Below are 21,734 nucleotides of genomic sequence, written 5' to 3' on the forward strand. Positions count from 1 at the left end.
ATTGAAACCTGGCCTTTGACCCTTAACCTTTGACCTTTGACATTCTGGCGGAAAATTCCTGGAGAATCTCCATTAGGTAATGCATGTATATATTAAGTTTGAAAACTAATAATGCAAGCATTTCATATACAAGTATATGAGGGAAATAGTAAAATATTGAGGAGTTGACCTTGACCTTTGACCCCATGACTATTGACCTTTGACCCCTAAATTCCCTAGATAATCTCTGCCAGTCAGTACATGCATATGTACCACGTTCCATGAAGATACATTGAACCATTTGTGAGAAAAGTGATATTACATTTTCACCTAACCTTTGACCTTTTGACCTTTGACCTTATGACATGAAACTCTCTCTGGAGAATCTTTATGCAGTAGTACATGTCTACACCAAGTTTCAAGAAAATACCTTCGGGCATTGCATAGATATTGGGGGAAATAGCAACATTTTTAGCATTTGACCTTGACCTTTTGACCTTTGACCTCTTGTCAATGTCACTAAAATCTACTCAACTAATTGTCCCATCATTCATCATCCTTGGACCAAATTTGGTGAAAGCTGCTTCATCCAGTTTTGAGTTATCACGTAAACAGATAAATTTCAGGATTTGACCTTGATCTTTGACCTTTGACCTCAGTCCGATTTCACTAAAAAACTAATCAAGTAATTGTCCCATCATACATCATCCTCCCACAAAGTTTGGTGAAATTTGCTCGATCCAGTCTTGAGTTATCGCGTAAACGGATACAATTTCATGATTTGACCTTGACCTTTGACCTTTGACCTTTGGCGGATTTCACCCAAAATCTAATCAACTAATTGCCCTATCATACTTTATACTTGGACCAAGTTTGGTAGAATTGAAGTCAATATTACTCAAGTTATCGCGTAAACGAAAGCGGACGGACGTACGGACGTACGGACGTACGTACAGACGTACGTACGGACATACGGACGGACAGACGGACGGACAACCCGAAAACATAATGCCTCCGGCACCACTTCGTGGCGGAGGCATAAAAATGGGTGTGCATGCACCTCCCATCTCTTTTATTTGTAAAGGCACCTCCTTTTTTATGGAATTCCTGGATCTGCCCTACATTCAGTGGTGGTTGTAGACTATCCTCACCTCCATAAACTCTGCATAGATCTTGAACTCTGGTGGTGGCTCACTCTTGGTAGCAGCCAGACTCCGCCTCTCCTCGATACCAGTAAACAGGTGTCTCACAGCCCTAGGGATGATCCCTTTCTGGTCATCAGTGATACCAGGCTCAAAACCAGTCCCCATGGAGTACGTCTTACCAGCTCCTGTCTGGCCATAGGCAAAGACTGTGGCATTGTATCCTTCAAAACACCTGGATGAAAAGACAATGATAATGTTATGACCTACCCTTCGAAAGAGCTGGATGAGAAGACTGTTATGAATACCAATGTCCAAAATCAAAGTGGGAAAAAACAAACATATATTGAGAATCCAAAGAATTGTACCCTTGCAACGTTGTGACGCTTGATTTTAACAGAAAAGTATTCAAATGTCAGCTAATGGGAAAAATACTTGGCATACTTCACAGAGAGAAGTATTAAACCATACAAACATTTCAATGTAAATAATGTATCACAACATAATGAGTGCAAGGTTGTTTGAAGTTCAAACTTCAATTCTTTGGCCTAAACACCTTTGAGAGATTATAAACAGAAATGGATCCACTGCAACTTTAATAATGGGGTTATAACAAGATTTTGATTTATTGCCTCATTACAACATTTACACTCCCAAATGAACCCATTAGTCTGTGAAATATTTCCACAGCATTCAAAGAAAAGAGAAATCTAATTTAAAGGAATACCTCCATTCCTAGCTCCAAAGCAAACTTGTACTTTGACCTGACATTTCCTCAATGCCATCCTGTTATGAAATGTCATCTTGTGTGACAGTGTGGAGAAAGGAGGGCTAACCAAACAGCTTTGCTCTCTCTCTCTCTCTCTCTCTCTCTCTCTCTCTCTCTCTCTCTCTCTTGATGGGTGCAGTTTGGAGCACACTTTGTAGGACACCGACTTCTAAAGGGCATTAAAGACTTAATTTATTCTACAAACTACAGGCATCTTTAATAGTAACACTCATATACAATGTACATGCAGGACATATTGGGTTTTGAATCGCGATGCAAATATATCTGTTACAATATTCTGAGAATTAGAAAGCTGTGTCTTTAAAAATGGAAGATGTTGTGTTTTTTTTTTTCACTTCCCTTCCAAAGTATTTTCCTTCAACAGACACATGTACACAGTACATTTAGTGGACAGACTTTGGGATTACCAGCATTTTCTATTAAATTTGCAGCATTTTTGGAAACATCTTTGTTATAGGACAAAATACGCACTGCACATGCTTTGCAACAGTTGACATCTCTGCAGACTTTATAAATACATACTGTATCTTGGGTGTCAATACAGGGTACGCATACATTGTTGGCCTACGTGTACATGGTACTGTAGCCAACAGGTTTTAGTGATAGAACTCTCGTTAACTAATTGATTCCCACACACACTGCTACACCTGTTTGGTTGGTGTCAAGAGCTCACCCTTCAATGAGTGGATGTACAGTCTTCTGGTAGAGAAATTCCTGGCGACTGTCCATGTCAAAGACATAGTCATAGGTGAACATACGGTCAGGGCCCAAAGTGACCTGTGGCTCATCGGGGTCAACGGCCGTACACACCCGGCAGGAGTCGATCTTTTCTCTGGCCAGCTGAGGCCGGATCCTACAGATATGGACAAAGAATATGATAAGTGGTCAGTGATCCGGAAAGAGTGATTCAGGAGCCAATGACATGATACACAGAGATAATGGGCTGAACATAGAATTTGATATCAAAGATTAATATACTGTATTGAAAAGGGCCATCTAAGGGGGATTTACACATGCAATGCAGGCTCATCAGGGGTCGCACTTAACTTTTTTTTTTTAACTAGCCAGGCGGACTACTTAGAATCAATTTTGACATTGAAGCAATATTTTGGCAAGCCAGACGGACTAGTAACTTCAGAATTTTATGATTTTTAGCTAGTCCGACGTGATTTTGGGTGGCCAATGGCCAGCGGACCATCGCCAATTTCGAACCCTGCTCATACAGGAATACACAGGGTTCATAGTGTTGAACAATGTATGGTCATAGGGGTTACACGCAGGAGACACAAATTTACGTGTAAGTTTATAAAAATCCTACTGTCACGTATGGGTCTGAGTGGTGAACATACATAAACCAAGGGGTTCATCACAGGGGGGAACAAGCAATCAAAAGGTCATAAAAGGTATACAGACAACACACTGTAAAGGGGTATAGAAAGAGACATTGTAATTTTGATGAATTGACACCATAGAACTTGGTGATATTTCCTTCACGTACAATGTAAACACTGCTGGTCACCTGTCATTAATGTACAGACTGGCCCACATGTGTATTGTACTTCCTCCACTTAAAGGGACTGTACAGTACTGGTTGTGGTAGGGATTCATGTTTTGAACATTCCTAAGTGAGATAATGAAAAGCCTCTTATGAAATACGAAAGTGTTTTAAGAAGGATTCAACGTTTATTTGATGAAAATTGGTTTTCAAATGGATGAGATATCCAAAAAAGTGCTAATAATAAAAGGCGACATGCCCCAACTTTATTAGGATCTCTTTGTTTCACCTTGTTTTTGGATATCTCAGCCATTTCAAAACCGATTTTCATCGAATAAACTTTTGATACCCCTTAGAACTGCATGCTCTTTGACATCTCATAGAGTGGTTTCTGAATATCACACAAAATGTTAAAAGCTAAATCCACACCTCGACCAGAACTGTACACACCCTTTAATCATTTACACCAAGACTTTTCCACCTGTTATTTATTAAACCCCTTGAAGACTGGTAGTCTCAAGTGCCATACGCAGGCAGGTGTCTACAGGGAATATGTGACATACCAATGTAACTTACTGTACATGATGCAACTTTAGTCACCTTGTGCTCAATGGAAAATGCGGTTGGCAATTATAACCAGACTAAATTGACTTTAAATGACATGAGATATTGTACTAAATCTTTGTTTAAGAAAGATCTGACAGAGTATCTAACAATGCCTTCATGAGTTAATGCAAAAAAAGAAAAAGAAAATGAATTCAGATCGTATCATCAAAGTGTATGGACAGTTGACTAGTTAACAAAACTTCACTGAACCAATCTCATTTCACTGTGTCAACTCTACACAATGTACATCTCTATGGTGTATCGACACATCTTGTCTCCATTGTAAGGCAGTGTACACAAGAGATTAGCTGGAGGTTGACACAACCAATGGTGCTTGGAGATTGTCTACTAAGTGTCAACTAATGGGTGAATTCACATCAGATGTACCGCGTGGTGTTCAAACACAATATTACACCCTCGATGACAGGACGACTCTGCTACAATACACATTTCCCATAGACACCTGCCTGAGTATAGGCCTACTCGAGACTCGTCTTAAAAAACCTGTTAACACCATTCTCATTGGCAAAATACCTGGTACAAGTTCCATGTGGTGATATAGTACACATGTACAGTGTGTACATGTCATATTGTTTTGTACCTACCCACTGAGTACTGTTCTAATCCACAAAATACCATGTGGTATAATTTGTGGCACAAGTACAGTACAGTACAATGTGTGAATCGTATTGGGTACTATTGTATGCACCATACATACGATTGTAGACACAAAGCGTGTTGAGTCACAACTCACATCAGAAATGTCATGCACACTGCTGTACAATTGGTGGTAGACAAGATTCATGACTTTATATTCCATTCATATATTGAGTGTGAAATGAGAAATACCACCCTGAATATTGCAAAATTTCATAATTCATTTCACCCTTCAATTGTGTTCACATTTCAAAATACTGCTCAAAATACTACAAAACACAATATTTTTGCTGCATGAAATTTTTGCGAATGGGAGCCGACGACCTTTTTCGTGGCAGAGATTTTTGCGAGTTGCCTCTAACATTCAATGCGTATAGTGCAGACAAGAACTTTCACATGCACCTTAATTTTGCAAATCTTGGTTCTCGAGAAATTAACCGCAATACTTCATCAATGTGAATGCAACCAAAGTATCAATTGAAGAGAGATAAAAATAAAATCTTGAGCCTTTCTCAAGATGAAGCATGCCTCTCGTCTAATCCTAGTGTTCCATCTCATTCATTCCTTACAATTTAAATGAGATTAAATGGAGAGAATTCCACACAACAATGGAAGAAATACAATGTGTATGTAGCAGACCTGTGGGCCCAAACAGTACAAAGTATATCATGTATCTACAAAATTGTAGCATAGACAGCCCTGTTGAAGCAATCAGCTCTATACAAGGCAAGACAGCAACGGGGACCAGGGAATAATTTTCCTAGTATCACATCGCAATTTCCTATTTGAGTATTGATGCATTTTTTATGACTGTTTAGTAGAAAAAAAAATTCATTTTTGTGACAATGTTGGGATAATATATATACAAGTATATAGAGTTAAAATTACAGGTATGTTCCATTTTGTTCAATGAATATTCTGTATCTCTGCTATTAAATTGTGATTCAATTTCAAGAAAGAGAATTCTTCCGTCAAGAACTACAGTACTGCACCTGATGCCTTGTCTGTAGATCTAAGATGTAGATATGTCATACACACTGTACGTGTACTGTAGTTGGAACGGATCAAGACTATGACAGTGAGAGGAATGCTCAGCCACTCACCTCTCTAACGTCTGGCTTATGTTCATTTTATCCTCTTTGGGGAAGGAAATGCAAGGAATAGACAATGCCATGTCATACTCTGAGAGGGTAATGTACCAGTACAGTATGTTAGACAAACATCAAAATCCTCAAGACAACCCTGTACAATGCTTAGAGTGTATGGTATACTGTAGTTCTAACCTCACACCCTGTACTTCGCAGGACCATGTAATCTTATGGCGCAATGTGTTCAAAGTCAGCAGGAATAGTTTTATCCTTCATTGGATTGTATGATGTAGATTTCCTTCCTAAAATTCCCTTCTAGGATACACACATAATCTCTATTACATGTACATTTTGTAACTTGGAAGGACCTACATTTGTAAGAAGGTTCTGAAGGTGTTTGTTAAAGGGCTTCATTAACCCAATGAAGACCAGTCCTAAAGTATACGATACTAGGGCAGGTGTCTATGGGAAATGCATGTTTCGCATTTAGCAAAATCAGCTCATTCTCAATGAGTTACATGTAATAGGGTTCGTAAAGTTGAGATTGCTCTCCCCCCCCCCCCCCCCAAAAAAAAAAAAAAGTGTGTATACTGCAAATTAAACAAAACAGGTATCAAGATTTATGCAAATTCAAATTCCACCTCTTCAATCCAAAGATTCCAGGGCTTTCCTGCTCATAATAGTCAAACTTCGGTACAGACTTGCTACTTCAACACTCTACATGAGTCATCTACATAAGAAAGAAAAAACAAAGAATTCCATTGTTTCCACTGCCGAAGAACAAGTCTGGCTGTAATCTGATGAAGTGATATGACATGTTATCTTTTACTCCCAGACTCTTCTGAGAGCTACAGATGTAAAGTTGCCTTTCAGTGTGCCATGCATGGAATGAATCAAACTCAATATAGTATTATTAACTTGAAGTACTGAAAATATGTTTAAATATTTTAGCACAAAAAAGTTCTATAATGATGATAAAAGTGTGCTGTAATGATGGAACCCAGCCACTATTGTGGCACTGTAATGTGGAGTGGAAGTTAAATATGAATACAGTGAGAGTTGAGAGAAGACTGGAGTGATTGTTGATCTAATTAATTCTTCCTACACAACCAAGACAACACCCAACCACGCTGATAGGGCTCCCTCGCTGGCTGGCTCTAGAGACACACAAGGGTGAGGCTGACATGTCTAATGCATGACGGTAAAATGAAGGCTGTTTAGTCAGCCACTATTTACATCACACTGCACTGTATTTAAAGCACCTCAGCTTATTATACATTGAATGTGGCATGTATTCAAGTCATTGAGACCATCAAATATCACATGATACTATTACAGGCTTGGTAACAGCTGCTCAAAGTGGGAAAGAAACATGCAATGTAAACCAAACTACTTGGTACTCAGGCATGTGATTTCAAACTACTTTTGTGCAAGTATAAAGGAGAGTGTCTGCATTTAATACAGCTTTACATTGTACCAGTAGGCCCTACAGTCTTTTACACATAATAAAACTCTGGTCTCCATGAACTTCAAGGTACACAATGTAATCTTACAAACTGTACTTGACAATGAAGTTTTGTTTTGATTTTGCAATGTCACAATGATTGAGCATTTATTGAAATGTGTGACTTTCACTTCTCAACAATTCACAGCAAAACTAGCAAGCTTCTTTTAAAAACAATCTTTTATACACGTGTACAACAGAACTTTATTAGTACAACTGTAGATAAAACACAATAGTACAATCTGTAGGAATCGAATGCACAGAATGACAACACAGTTCATGTTGTGAAATGTTAAAGCATTTCATGCTCAAATGGAAAGTTGATTTCCTTCCCTCTTTACATACAATGAGCAAGAGGGCTACGCACTGTATACTTGGCAATTTAATGTACAAAATGTACACCCTGTCAATCCAAACAGTTAAAGTATACTCTTCATGTAATACACACGTAACATCCCATCAAACAACATCAGTCTTAAAGTCATACATTTCCAGTCAGTTTGGCCCGGTAATCCAACTAAAAAATGTACAAATTGTATCTACAGTTTAATACCGTAAAACAAAATATTTTCGCAGCATAGAATTTTCGCTAGTTGGAGCCGACAGCCTTTTTCCCCACGCCATGAAATTTTTGCGAGTTGCCTATAAAAACATTCAATGCATGTAATACTAGCTAGTGTAGACAAGAATGTTCACATGCATACATTAATTTTGCGAATCTTGGCTCTTGCGAAATTATGTACGCGAACATTCCTCATTTCACAGTATTCTGAGACAAGGAAATTCCTGACAAGACTTGGTATTAAAAAAAGAAAAAACTTTTAACAGGCCCTGCTCAACGAGAGATTACCAGGAACCACCTTTCCCCTTTAACTCTTTATGTGCCACGTTCGCACGTCCGACTCAGTCAACGGCGTGCCAACTTCGCATATTCTGCTCAACAAACAAAGCCGCCAAGACCGATCGATAAATCGCTAATCACTGCTAATCCCGCAGCACAATGAAAGCGTTTCTCGTGCTTTTGACTCTCATATACGGCATGCATTCTATGAGGTGATTGACTATCAAGCGGTGTTCCCAACTAGATTTGCTCGTACATTCTAAGTTTCTATCACGGTTCTATGTGCAAAAGTCATGCCTTTATAGTAATGTAGCAACTGGTCATTCAAAGAAAAAATGAAAATAGATTCGTCATACAATTTATATCGAAACAAAGCTTGGCATTCCTCGTTAACTTTGCCTACTATTATGCCCATCTTAACAGAAATTTGTAGAAGTTATACAAATTGGAAAAACAGAATTCTTTCTCAAAGCATGACTACCTTCGTGTCTCAGAATAACGTGGCACACAGGGGGTTTCCACCGTGGCACATAAAGAGTTAAAACCAGAACTCAGCTAACTCAGGCTGAAAGCAAGGCTAGGCATTGTGGAATTGGTCCAACTTTAAGTGATAATGCTGGTAATCTACTAGAAATTACAGACCACATTGAGTGAGTGTCAGGTGATCGTAAGATTGAATCACTGTCTAGTGAAAGTGACACACACTGTGGTCCACGTCACAATCACAGGATCATATGCACTGCGTATTGTGAAGTCATCAACACAAGGGTCACTAAAGGTCACTGTCAAGGACTTCTTGATAATACTTGGCTTGACAGGAAATATTCCTTTATGACATCATTCTTGACAATTTGCGAAGTTATCTCAGTCAGACTAAGCATGCAATGCTGTTTAGCAATGTGTGTAACAGTCACAACAACTCTGCAGGTACAACTATTGTACACAGTACCAGTATTAAAGCTTTTATCAACATTATGTCACTATACAGAGTTACCAATCTCTATTTATTGTATGTTTTCACAATAAAAGATAAAACTTAAATGAAATCTTTAACTAAAATAATTGTAAATGTATTGTCCCCTGATTGGACTCAATGCAATGTACAGTAACCCTGTCATCATCCAGATGTTTTAAAAAAATCAACAGGTGTCATACCAACAGGTGAACCATGATTCTTGCTACATTGTACCATCAAATAGCCACAGTACATTCGTAAGATACTGGTTGCTATCACATTCAAGGTTATTATGACATCACAATGGCCTCTTAATGCCCCATGTATGTATTCAGCCCTCATCCAGGAAACCCTGTCTAACCACTGCTAATCTGTCAATTACAGTTTCCTGTTTCTACACTCTAGTCTGGCATACAACAGTGCTACCTCGTGGAGTACCTTTCTTCCTCCAAAACAAAACTCTCCATATGATAATCAGTACTTCACAGAGAAAATCTGTTTTCATTCCTTGTTTTCTTTTGTATCAACATCATTTGGATATTCATTGTGTAATGATACAGTAGTAATTGGGGTGTTTCACAGAGCTGTTCCTAAATTTAAGAATACACACATTGTAAGAATGACTTACGAACGAATGGAACACATTCTGATATCAAAATGTAAATAATTCAGCGCAATAAATGATCACCAGTCACTCTTATATTTGTAACTTTAAGAACCTAAGTTATGAAACACCCCCAGGTTGCTTTTCTTTTTGAAAGCATTTTACATACCTATGACAAATGTTTATAAAATACACAGGAACACTGCTATAATATTAAGACAATAATAGCCAGTATACAAGCAACGCTGCACACTGGCACTGGTCCAATGGTTCCTGACCAGTAAAAATCACTATCAGACCAGTAACTTTTTCAGGAATGAGCCAGTAAAAAATGGAAAAACTGGATTCCTACTGGTCCAACAGACAGGTTGGACCAGTTGAAAAAATGGGCTAGTGTGCAGCCCTGCTGCAGGCCCTATGTTATACATAAAGACATCGTACACAAACTATGCAATCACACAACAAATGAGCACTTCAAAATCAGACCCCACACAGTAGACAGCTATAGGTCTAGAGCATACAAGCAAGGAATTGTACAGTTTCAGTTGAGACCTAACTTTAGATTTCTAATTCTATCATTTTTTTTTTTGTGAGATGAGAATTTTTTATGAAATATGATAGAGCATATAATTTTAAGAGGAATTCAGCATTTATTTGATGAAAATTGGTTTTGAAATGGTTGAGATATCCAAAAAAGAGTGATCCTAATAAAAGCTGAGACCCAGCTTTTATTACGATCACTTTGTTTTACTTTCTTTTTGGGTGTCTCAGCCATTCCACACCGATTTTCATCAAATAAACTTTGAATTCCACCTACAATAGTAAGATGGTATCCTTTGTACTATTTCATGGTTTCCTGGTATCTCAAAAAAAGTTAAAAGCCAAATTCTCACCTCCACCAATACTCAACAAGCCAAATTCTCACCTCCACCAATACTCAACTATTCCTTTAAAGTTTCATTCATTCTGGTGACAAACAATGATCCAAAAGAAAAGTTGTTTTTTTCCTAAACCACAAACTTGTAATAACACATGTGTGATCACAGGACATGTGTTTGCCATAATTCACAGAGTGCATTTCCCACCCCCCCCCCCTTCCACCATGTACTTAAAGGGATGATACAGTATTGGTGGAGATGAGAATTGGGCTTTTAACTTTTTGCGAGATACCAAGAAAACACTTATGATATACTACAGAGCATACCATTTTAAGAGGAATTCAAAGTTTATTTGATGAAAATCGGATTTGGAATGACTGAAACATCCAAAAATAAAGTAAAACAAAGCGATCGTGATAAAGTGTGGGTCCCACACTTAAAAAGAATCACTCTTTTTTGGATATCTCAGCCATTTCAAAACCAATTTTCATCAAATAAATGTTGAATTCCTCATAGAACTACATGCTCTTTCATATTTCATAAGAGGTTTCTCATTATCTCACCAAAAAATGTTAGAAACCTGAAATTAGGTCTCAACCAAAACTGTACGATCCCTTTAATGTACAATGTATGCTTGCTATTGAAAAGCATTGTGGTGTGAGCAATCAACAAAGGCCCTCTGCCTGATAGTGAAATTGTATAAAAGAGGGTCCATGGTTTCGTGCCCAATACCAAAGGCACTCAACAATGCATCGGAGTACTGTCAAACTAAAAGTAGACATTTTCAGTGTTGAAATTTTTGCACATTTCACAATTACCAGAAACAGGTGCAAAAATAAAAGCACGCAAATATTACATATTTTTTGCATGCCACATGTTCCAGTATTAACTGTCTTTATCCTGTGGAATTAAAAACACGCGAAACTCATCTTACCGGGCCGAGCGCGGAAAATTAGTTGCGCAAAAATATCCACTTTTACAGTATTGTATCATGGTACATGTGTCACATGTACAGACTGTAGTTACTTTTTAAAAATGTGACACCTTAAGACAACATTGCTACAGCTGTACGTTTTTTTTTTCAAAGTCTTCTCCCTCCCCCTTTTTAATACTTTACTTGCTCAACACACATTGTAGTTTTAAAAACAAGGCATTAAAATAGAAAATACAGCTCTGTAAGATGTACAATGTAGTTTGCACAAATTTTGCACTTTGAAGAATTGCCTCACTTTGTGTGATAGCATGCCACCTACTGTATATGGCAAATATTTCGTGAGGTTTTTTATTTTTCACGAATTTTGCAAGTCCGGTGCTATTCGCGAAATTAAAAACAACCGAAAATATTGACTCTGATCCCAATGTGGATGTGACGTACGCGCAGATTTCTCCGTACAGTAAACTACTCCATAATTGCAAATTTAACCACACGCAAAATCGTTGGGAATTCCCGATTCGCGAAAATTTAGACTCGCAATAGGATACAATTGTATGAAGTACAGTACCAGTTTTATCAGAAAGTCTGAAAGAAGACTATTCTAGACATTCTCTGTCCGATTACTTCCTGTCACATTGAATCAATCACAGCCCACTCACACTGCCCCCCCCCCCCTTCCTTTGTTTCCCCCACTCACTTTGTAGACACTAATCCACCCTGACATTTTGCACAAATAAATGTACAGAGAAAAATTCCCAGCAATCTCCTTGGCATGAAAATCACATAATAAGATGTTCTAGGTTTGGAAAATTCATAGTTCTGAGTCAAAAGGGGATCCTCTTTTAATACGTACACGTATACCAGAGGAATAATTTTATGAAATAGACTGGGTTTAAAGTGAACAAAAACATCCACTACATATGTGAAGGTTTCCACGGATACATCACCAGGATTGTGGTTGCATTATCTCCCCCACTGAGGTGTCTGGGGTTTGATATGAGTTTGGGTGGAGACCCACTCTGTGTTTGAGGTTATTTGTGATGACTTTGTTCCAAGTTCAGACTTATTAACATTCATCAGTCATAATGGGGGGGGGGGGGGGGTTGTGTGTGTGGGGGTAGGCAGGGGCGGATCCAGGAAATCTGTAAAGGCAGCAAAGGGGGGATGCATGCCCCCATCCCTTTTTTTTTCCCTTTTATTTTATTTTATTTTTTTTAAAGGGGAGAGCGCACCCAGTGCGCCCCCTCTGGATCAAGTTGCGCCCCCCCCCCCCCCCTCCAGATCCGCCACTGGTGTGTGTTCAAGCAACAATGGATTTGAATAGCTGAACAAACTCCACACAGGAAATTATTGACTTGGGATCTTAATGATAATTCTAGGTGATAACATTCATACAATGTAAATAAAATTGTTTCATCTAAATGAAAACTTTTTTTCTCATGGTACAGTATGTTACTGATCACAAATTTTTCTCACGCTCTTAAAAGTGGATAGAGGGAATGAGGAAACTGTTCATGTTGCCAAAGTCAAAGCTCCACTTTAACCCACTGAGGACAGACTGATTTTGCTACAACACGCATTTCCCATAGACATCTGCCCGAGTATACTCGAGACTCGTCCTCAATGGGTTAAAAACTATCTCTGGATTGAGTCTCTTAAACTCAGTATACAGGCTTCCTTCTGGTGGTTTTCCCACATCTCAATCTACACGTTGTAAGTGCATTCACATCAATGGTGAAACACACAGGAGTACTGCAGTACACATTTGTATTTCATCATGTCAACGCAAATTACACCGCAAAGTGCAAAATACATTGTACCATGACATTCTTAAAGGGATGGTACAGTATTGGTGGAGATGAGAATTGGGCTTTCAACTTTTTGCGAGATACCAAGAAAACACTTTTATATGATATACGTTGTAGTACAGAGCATACCATTTTAAGAGGAATTCAAAGTTTATTTGATGAAAATCGGGTTTGGAATGACTAAAACATCCAAAAACAAAGTAAAACAAAGTGATCGTAATTAGGTGTGGGTCCCACACTTTATTAAAATCATTCTTTTTTGGGTATCTCAGCCATTTCAAAACCAGGTTTCATCAAATAAACATTGAATTCCTCATAGAATTACATGCTCTTTCATATTTCATAAGAGGTTTCTCATTATCTCATCAAAAAATGTTAGAAACATGAAATTATTAAAAAAGTCTCAACCAAAACTGTACGATCCCTTTAACCCGTTGAGGATGAGTCCGACTATACATTGTACTTGGGCAGGTGTCTATGGGAAATGCGTGTTGTATACAGTGTAGCAAAGTCAGTCCGTCCTCAACAGACAGGTTTAATGAAGGGTGGTTAAATTCAAACTTTGTCCCAAATATTAGATGCAAAGTTTGAGTGCGAGTCATTATCACACAGCGTACCACCAATAGTACAGCAGTGTATTTGTTTATCATGACAAAATCTGCATCTTTACCAGATTGAAATATTCAAATGCTCTAACAGATACTCAAATACTAGTTACTACAGTATGTTGTGAGTGGTAAGGATACAAAGCGAATCATTCGAAGGACTATACAACCTGTACTGTATGTGTTGTACACCACGAGGCAACAGAATGTTTCAAAAACCCAAGTTCATTTCCTTGAAGAATTAATTGTACTTGATCATTTCCAAGGTCTAGGCCAATGATCTACACTATGGGGAGAGTAAAAATATCATTTGAAATAATTTAGACTGAGCACAACCCATGGGATGGGATGCTCAAAGCTAGACCCAAGCTCACCCCCCCCCCCCCCCCCCCCCCCCCAGTCCCCTACTCTCAAGCAGACACCAATCCACGGTCCCACTTGGCCAGAGAGCTTGGTTGAACTACAATATAATGTGTGCAAATTTTACTTTCTTGCATTATCAAAAGAGCTACACATGTACAAGTACATTTGTACATGGGGCGTGTTCACTCAAGGAATACAGACCATCCTAAATAACATACATGTGCAATAGGCCTACACTGTACACTCAACTGAACTGCATGGTACAATGTAGCAAGCTATACCAAACTAATGTGTACAATGTAAGTGCATAGTATCTTTTAAAAGTCATTGTGCACTGAATACAATAGCTCTGTTGAATCATATGACAGTATAGTTATGCCAGGATATTTTTATGACTGATGACAAAATACAGAGTACCAGCAAAATTCACTTCTACTGTGTAGGCCGAGTGTTTTAATGAGACTACAAAGATGGGAAGATTTCCAATGGCCAACATGTAAAATGCAAAATGAAGTGAAAACCTGCACAATATACAATAGGCCTACAGTACGGTAGAAACATGGACCTCCATGGTAGAAACAATCAACAAAAGGTATAACTGTAACAAAAGACTTGAGTTTCTAGAAAACTACCAAAATTAATCCTAGCGCTACCATACCAGTACGGAAATTGTGGCACAAAATGATGCAGATACTTTGGTAGAATTTCTTTTTGAATCTGCCTGGATGAATGACTTTATGAAAGAAAAGAATATGAACCATAGAACCTACAATACTGTAGGTACTATTTGTTTATCAAAATAAATTGCAATCATCTATCATTGTATCTTTTGATATTAAAGTAAAACGGGAATCATACTACAATGTATTTTACCGTAAACACACACACACACACAATTATGTGTTACATCAATTTTTGCTCATTTTGCACTTCACCCTGTATGTCTGGCCAGTGCAAATTCTAAAACCCATGAAAACATCTCACAGTTTTCTCATACAGTTGTAACTTGAACTTGACAATTTCAGAGCCGATTCGCAAAAAAAAAAAAAAAAAATTATAATAACAAAAAATAAAAAACTAGATTCACTAAAATATATGGCATTCATACAGTTCTCTATAAAGGAGGAATCTTTGAAGGCTTCCTAAGGAGTTGGGAAATAAATTTTGTACATGGTATGCCTGGTCTGATACAAAATTGAACTGTGATCCACGGTGTACAGTCATTTTACAGTCCTGACGAGTTTGCCTGGCACTGCCCCACAGGGAAAACATCATCAGCAGTCAGGTGTTACTGTTTAATGTCTGAAAATGAAGACTAAGATACATGTAATACATTGTACACTGTACATCCCCATCTTCTACAGTACTCAGTACTTCATGGATCAGGGGGAAAATATCGTCTGTTGAGAATGATAAGGGCGTTAAGTTGTCACTAAACCCATAGTGTTCGAGACAACTTAACGCCCTTCTCATTCTCAGCCGACGATATGTTGCAACTGATATACAGATGATGTCTGAAAATGAAGACTATCCATTCGCTATTAAAAACACCCCGCTCATCCTCCCATCCCCCCCCCCCCCCCCACATACACACACACACACACAAAGGGGAAAAAAATGTATAAGAAAAGGAGTTAGGGATGGAAGGGAATGAAGAAAATAGGATGCATCATTTCACATGATTGGTGTGTAGACTCAGGAGTGGGTATGAGTCACTGACAGTCATCCTAAGACACCCCCAGGGCTCTCTAACACTCACACTGCCTTCTTTACACAGCTACGGACCAGCTGGGAAGATTATTCTCTCCTTTCAGTCATGGTACTCAAGCTTTTGTCTTGATTAAACCATGGAGCTAAAGTAGCTCCATGATTAAACATTGCAACCCACATCTATAATATTCCCTCTCACCTCTACTAGACTAAACCTCATTACTGCATAATCATACGATTTCACTGCCAAGCAGGTCCTGCTCTGAAAGTGCAATAGGCTCTCATACGTACAGATGTACATGTAGCATTCACAGAAGAAAACCTCTGACAGTCTGGAGAGAAGACTATTAATGTTCCCTCTCTAGACTAAACCTCATTACTGCATTACGTCAACACTATCTATCCTGCTCTGAAAGTACTGATAGGCTTTCATGTAGCATTCACAGAAGGAAACCTCTTGACAGTCTGGAGAGAAGACTATTAACGTTCCCTCTCTAGACTACAGTAAACCTCATTACTGCACTAAATGTCAACACTGCCATGTTGTAGATCCTGCTCTGAAAAAGTACTGATAGGCATTCATATCACAGAAGAAAACCTCCAACAGTCTGGAGAGAAGGCTACACAGCAGACAATCCCAAATGCATATATGTAAACATGACAGCGTTTGATAACAACCCCAGCCATATAACACATGACTGACTTTTAAACACACAGACCTGGGTCTGCTCCGCTGATGTCAGAAATCTCTTAATTTACACTGTATACATGTCTAAAGGAGCGTGGAAATGTAGGACCATCGGTTTAAAAAAAAAAAAAAATTCTTTCGCATGAGCTTTTTTCTAGTTGCATCCCTCCTATGCAATAGATTACATCTCTCATAAAAGCCTCAACGCATCATAAATTGGAATAGAATACTAGGAGATCACTTTAAAGGGCTTCACTGAATTTTATAACATTTGAAAAGTTTCCTCTCTTTCTTCAGTTGGAGGCATGATAGGACAGTCTGCACACCTAGTCCAAACCAGCAGACATACAAGGGACGTATCTTTATTGTTTTGGTCAAGATGGAGCTTCAGATTTGAAACTTTTTCTGAAATATGAATGAGAAACTTCTTTGTAAGCTTGTATGAAAGAACATTCAATCTTAACAGGAATTGAAAGTATTGAAATGGCCGAGAGTAAAAAACAAAGAGGTCCTATTAAATGCAAGGTGGGACCCATCTTTCATTACATGTACAGCTGTAGGACCAAACAACCTTTCATTGCATGTAGGTAGGACCAATTCGCTTTATTTTGTTTTGGATATCTCAGCCATTTCAAAATCTATTTTCATAAAATAAACCCTTGAAACTTTGAATTCCACTTAGAAATAGAAATATGCTCTTTCATCACATCATTATCACGTATCCAGCACAAACAGACAGTGTGCAAGCTGTGAGATTTTGAGAGCAAGCTTGCGAAAAGAACCCAAGGATACTGATATCCTACAGTATAGTGAGTGCGCAAGCTCGCTCTCAAAATCTCACAGCTTGTGCGCTGTCTGTATGTGCTGGATACGTGGAATAATGATGTGATGTGACGTCGCGTCGTGGAATGATTCCAGAAAAAGCACCCAAAGGTTAGGAGACGGAATTGGCGAAGAAAGTGAACTCGGCATACCTACAAAGTGTGATTAGTTTGCTAACAAACTGGAGTACTCACCTACTCTATCAGTGTGGAATTGTAATTTGGAATATACGCACAAGATCATTTCATTTCATTTCATTTATTTTCACTTAATAAAACATGCATACATAAAAATGTGACAATATTAGTATAACAAATATAACATGAAAAGTGACAAAATAGACAAACAAGCAAACAAACAACCAAAGTTATCAAGTGAAGGGGTTAATGAGAAGGCGCTGGGCCTTATTTAAAACTAACCCCGGGGAAAGTAAATACAGTCAGTGTATTGTCTCTTCTTTCTACAAACTATAACCAGTATTACAGTAACTGAAAAAAAAAAAAAAGTCAGCACACGCGTTATCAGGTTTAATAGTACTGATTTTATTTTTCCTGTTATGAATTTTTGTAAAAAGATGTCAGACTTCAGCTTTATGAGGCTGATTCGTGCGCGGAAAGGTGAGAGCCGCAGAAAAAAGCACCAAAAATATTTAGTCGGATCAGGCCGCTAGGTGTGGCAGTCTTGCATTGTGCGAACACGCTGGCGCCCGTGTTTTGATGGGTCACTCTTCATCGGTTGATTAAAACTCAATAAAAAAAAATAAAAAAACAGACAGAATTTTTTCTTCTTTTCATCATGGATAGGGTCTAGTGCAAGAGTAGTGGACATGTGTGTGTAATAAAAAATCGCTGTGCAAAGTTGCGACAACATAATGTCAGATGTGAGATGAATAAAAAGTGAATAGGGAGCTTCTTGAGGCTCTTTGTGAGGCGGGCCGAAAGCCTCGTGAGGCGGGCAGTGCTCGTACGGGGGAGCAGGCGCAGGCCTCGGGCCGTGAGCGGCTTTCCCAGACTGATAATAGTGATATCACGATTATATTTTCTAGGCCTAGCTAGGCCTTGAAACAGTACAAAGGAGCAGGAAGAGTTCACTAATCACAGCCTCATACAAGAAAACACATTCATTGGTTGGCACACCACCCATCTGTTCGTGACTTGGGAAGTCACGGGTATGGTAACGACGTTGACCCAATCACTAATCGAATCAGCAATCTTAAGGTTGTTAACTGTTGTAATGCACTTGTCAATTGTAGTCCCGGCCCATGGGTACCCGGGGATGGCCGGGACTTGCAACCAAGTTGGGCGGGGATTTCAGCATTTTTTTCGCCCAGGTGGGTCGGGAATAGACCGGGTTTTGTAGGGGGAAATTCACTTAATTTGCCCCGGTGGGACGGGGATGTACCGGGGTGTTGTCGGGGGAAATTCAATTATTTTGCCCCGGTGGTTCGGGAATGGACCGGGTTTTGTCGGGGGAGATTCACTTATTTTGCCCCGGTGGGTGGGGAATAAACCGGGGCTTGTCGGGGGAAATTCGCTCCAACCAACAATGGCAGGCATTTGGGGCGGGAATTTTGGCCCGGGATTGAGCCAGATTTTGCTTGGGAGTTGATCATGACTTGTACCATTTCCAGTACGGTAATGTGACCATAAATTATTTCGCTTGACTAGCAATTCCCCGCTATTATTGAGGACTCGGTAACATTGCCCAAAAGTCGCGTAAACGCATGAATCACGTAAGGAAATAGAGCCTAGCGCGAAACATGCGCGATTTGCGCATTTCATGAATTTTTCTGACGTGGAACCTTCGATCGTATTGTCCGCGGATGTGCGCCGGATCGGCGCTTTACGCGATTCCATGCGGGCGGGCTCAGTCACACTGCCCAAAAGTTGCGTAATCGCATAAATCACGTAACTAAGAAATTTGGTTTTGTGTACTTGTCCGTCGAGAATTTGACCATTTTCGCTGATTTACCAGGTACGCAATGAAAAATCACCGATGAATTGCGCAAGAACTACAGAAAGATCACGCAAAAATATAGCACCACAATCATACGTGAGTTGTTAGTGATACATTAGTGAATTATCGATCAATATTTCGTAAGTATGCGCTTATTTGTGTGTAGAGATACATAGGCCTACGCCAATATTTTTTTTCAGTGATTTTCAGTGATACGTAGGTGTTACAAGCGCGAAACATGCGTCATTATTTATGTCTGCTAATCGTCAGTGGAGAGTCGTTGGTGAGCGGCGATAGCGGCAACATTTTTGCGAACAATCGCTGATATTCCACGCATATTTCGCGCATTGTTCGCGTAAGAACCACGCAAACTACGCAAAAATTACGTAAAACAGCGCAATACTGCATAAACTTTTACGCAAAGCCGAGTTTTGAGCTCCTCAAAGCCTGGAATTGCGTAAAGCGCCGATCCGGCGCACGCGGCTGACAACTACAGTACGAAGGTTCATCGTCGTAGACAAACTCATGAAATGCGCAGATCGCGCATGTATCGCGTAAAATAAGGCTCAAATTTCTTACGTGATTCATGCGTTTACATGACTTTTGGGCAGTGTGACAGGTCCTCAAAGGCCAGGTTTTTGAGCAGCTCAAAACTCGGCTTCGCGTAAAAATTTAGGCAGTATTGCGCTGTTTTACGTAATTTTTGCTTAGTTTGCGTTGTTCTTACGCGAAAAACGCGCGAAATATGAGTGGAATATCAGTGATCGTTTGCGAAAAATGTTGCCGCTATCACGTTCATGTGCGATTCATACGCAATTCATTGTGATATGGTAAAAGCGCAGATTATGCGTGATTTTCCGTGGACCTCTGTCGTCGCGCACAACCACGAATTCGCCCTATTTGGGGCCTTTGCGTGCCTATGCGCTGAAAGTGCGTGGTTTAGTGATTTTTGAGTGATATTTCCGTAGTTCTTGCGCAATTTATCGGTGATTTTCATCGCGTACATGTAAATCAGCGAAAATTCTCAACGGACAAGCACGCAAAACCAAATTTCTTGTGTGATTCACGCAAACTTACGCTACTTTTGGGCAGTGTGACCAGGCCTTGAGGGTCGGGACTTGGCCGGGGATTTCTACGCAAATATGCCCGATTTGTCGGGGACTTGGCCGGGGATTTCTGCACAAATATTGCTCGGACTGTCGGGGAATTGGCCGGGGATTTCAACTTCAATTTTGCCCGGCCTGCCGGGGACTTAGCGGGAGATTTCTGTGAAAATTTTGCCCGACCTGTCGGAGACTTGGCCGGGACTTGGCCGAGTAGTGTAACATCCCAAAATTGCAAGTGGGATGCAAGTCCCGGCCATCCCCGGGTACCCAGGGGCCGGGACTACAATTGACAAGTGCATAATGTTTAGTGTTACAGGTCAATAGAACCTTGAAAAAAAAAATACTGCCTTTATGTTTCATACTATTACTAACCTCACAGCCACACGAACACTTGTATCGTCGTGTTTCTCCGGCATGCTTGTCAACCTGTGTTTCCCAACGAAGCAGAAATATTGTGGAAACTTGGTTTCCTCTTAAAGTTGGTTGGCTTCCCTCCCTCTCCTCACACAAATCTTCAGCCAAGTTCCACAAGCACAATCCTTCTCAGGTTTCGTCTTCTACTCCATCGCTCGCTCAAGCACATCAGGGTCAGTCTGCTGGTTACAGACCGTCAGTTGAGTGGCTGCTGCAGAATTTGTCCTCCCGTAGCTCGCTGCAGGAGAACCGAGCTGCTGTCTGCACAATCCTTTTTCGACTAATTTGGCTATAAACATTGGGACTCCCCTGAGTTCAAGCTGAGGCAAGGTTGTTCCGTAATGCCAAAAAATGTCGTCGAGACAGGGAGTGATAGGTCAGCGTGACTCACAAAATTGCTTGCATGAGCGGTAATGAAATTGAAGCGAATTTCCCTTCTTCCTCGCACAATTTCCTACTTCTCTCGTACGGGCCGGTGCGCGGTTGTGCGAATCACGTACGGCTTTGAACACACAACCAGTGTCTGTCTATGCGGGATGCAGCGGAATGAAGATCAACCACTTGTTAATAATTTACTTGATTATGCCTACAGATGGCGCTGTTGATAATCCCTTTTCGAACCTTACGATTGTTCACCAAAAAGGAAAACAAAAACTACAGTGCTGTATTCGGTTCAAAAAAAAAAAATTAAATACTTGAATAAGAACACAATAATAGTTAAGGTAGCTGCTACTGGCTGCAGGACCTAGAATGTCAATTCATAATTACTAGTAAGTATAGTAACCTAAT

The 21,734-nt window shown here is 39.6% G+C and overlaps 1 protein-coding gene across 1 annotated transcript in view; it reads right to left on the bottom strand.

The window, feature by feature from the left end:
* LOC139742356 (kinesin-like protein KIF21A) overlaps positions 1 to 21,121 on the bottom strand; it is an 82,438-nt gene extending 61,317 nt beyond the window's left edge. Inside the window, exons 1-3 of the mRNA XM_071652935.1 lie at positions 20,904 to 21,121; positions 2,585 to 2,764; positions 1,131 to 1,356 (exon numbers count right to left, since the gene is read on the bottom strand). Coding sequence (XP_071509036.1) covers positions 1,131 to 1,356; positions 2,585 to 2,764; positions 20,904 to 20,947 — 450 coding nt within the window. The 5' untranslated portion in view covers positions 20,948 to 21,121. The remainder of the gene's footprint in view (positions 1 to 1,130; positions 1,357 to 2,584; positions 2,765 to 20,903) is intronic.
* Between the last annotated feature and the right edge of the window lie 613 nt (positions 21,122 to 21,734).

This window comes from Diadema antillarum, unplaced genomic scaffold (genome assembly GCF_040938485.1).
Source record: "Diadema antillarum isolate AM-2024a unplaced genomic scaffold, OU_Dant_1.0 seq00000998_RagTag, whole genome shotgun sequence".
Taxonomy (NCBI): Eukaryota; Metazoa; Echinodermata; class Echinoidea; order Diadematoida; family Diadematidae; genus Diadema; species Diadema antillarum.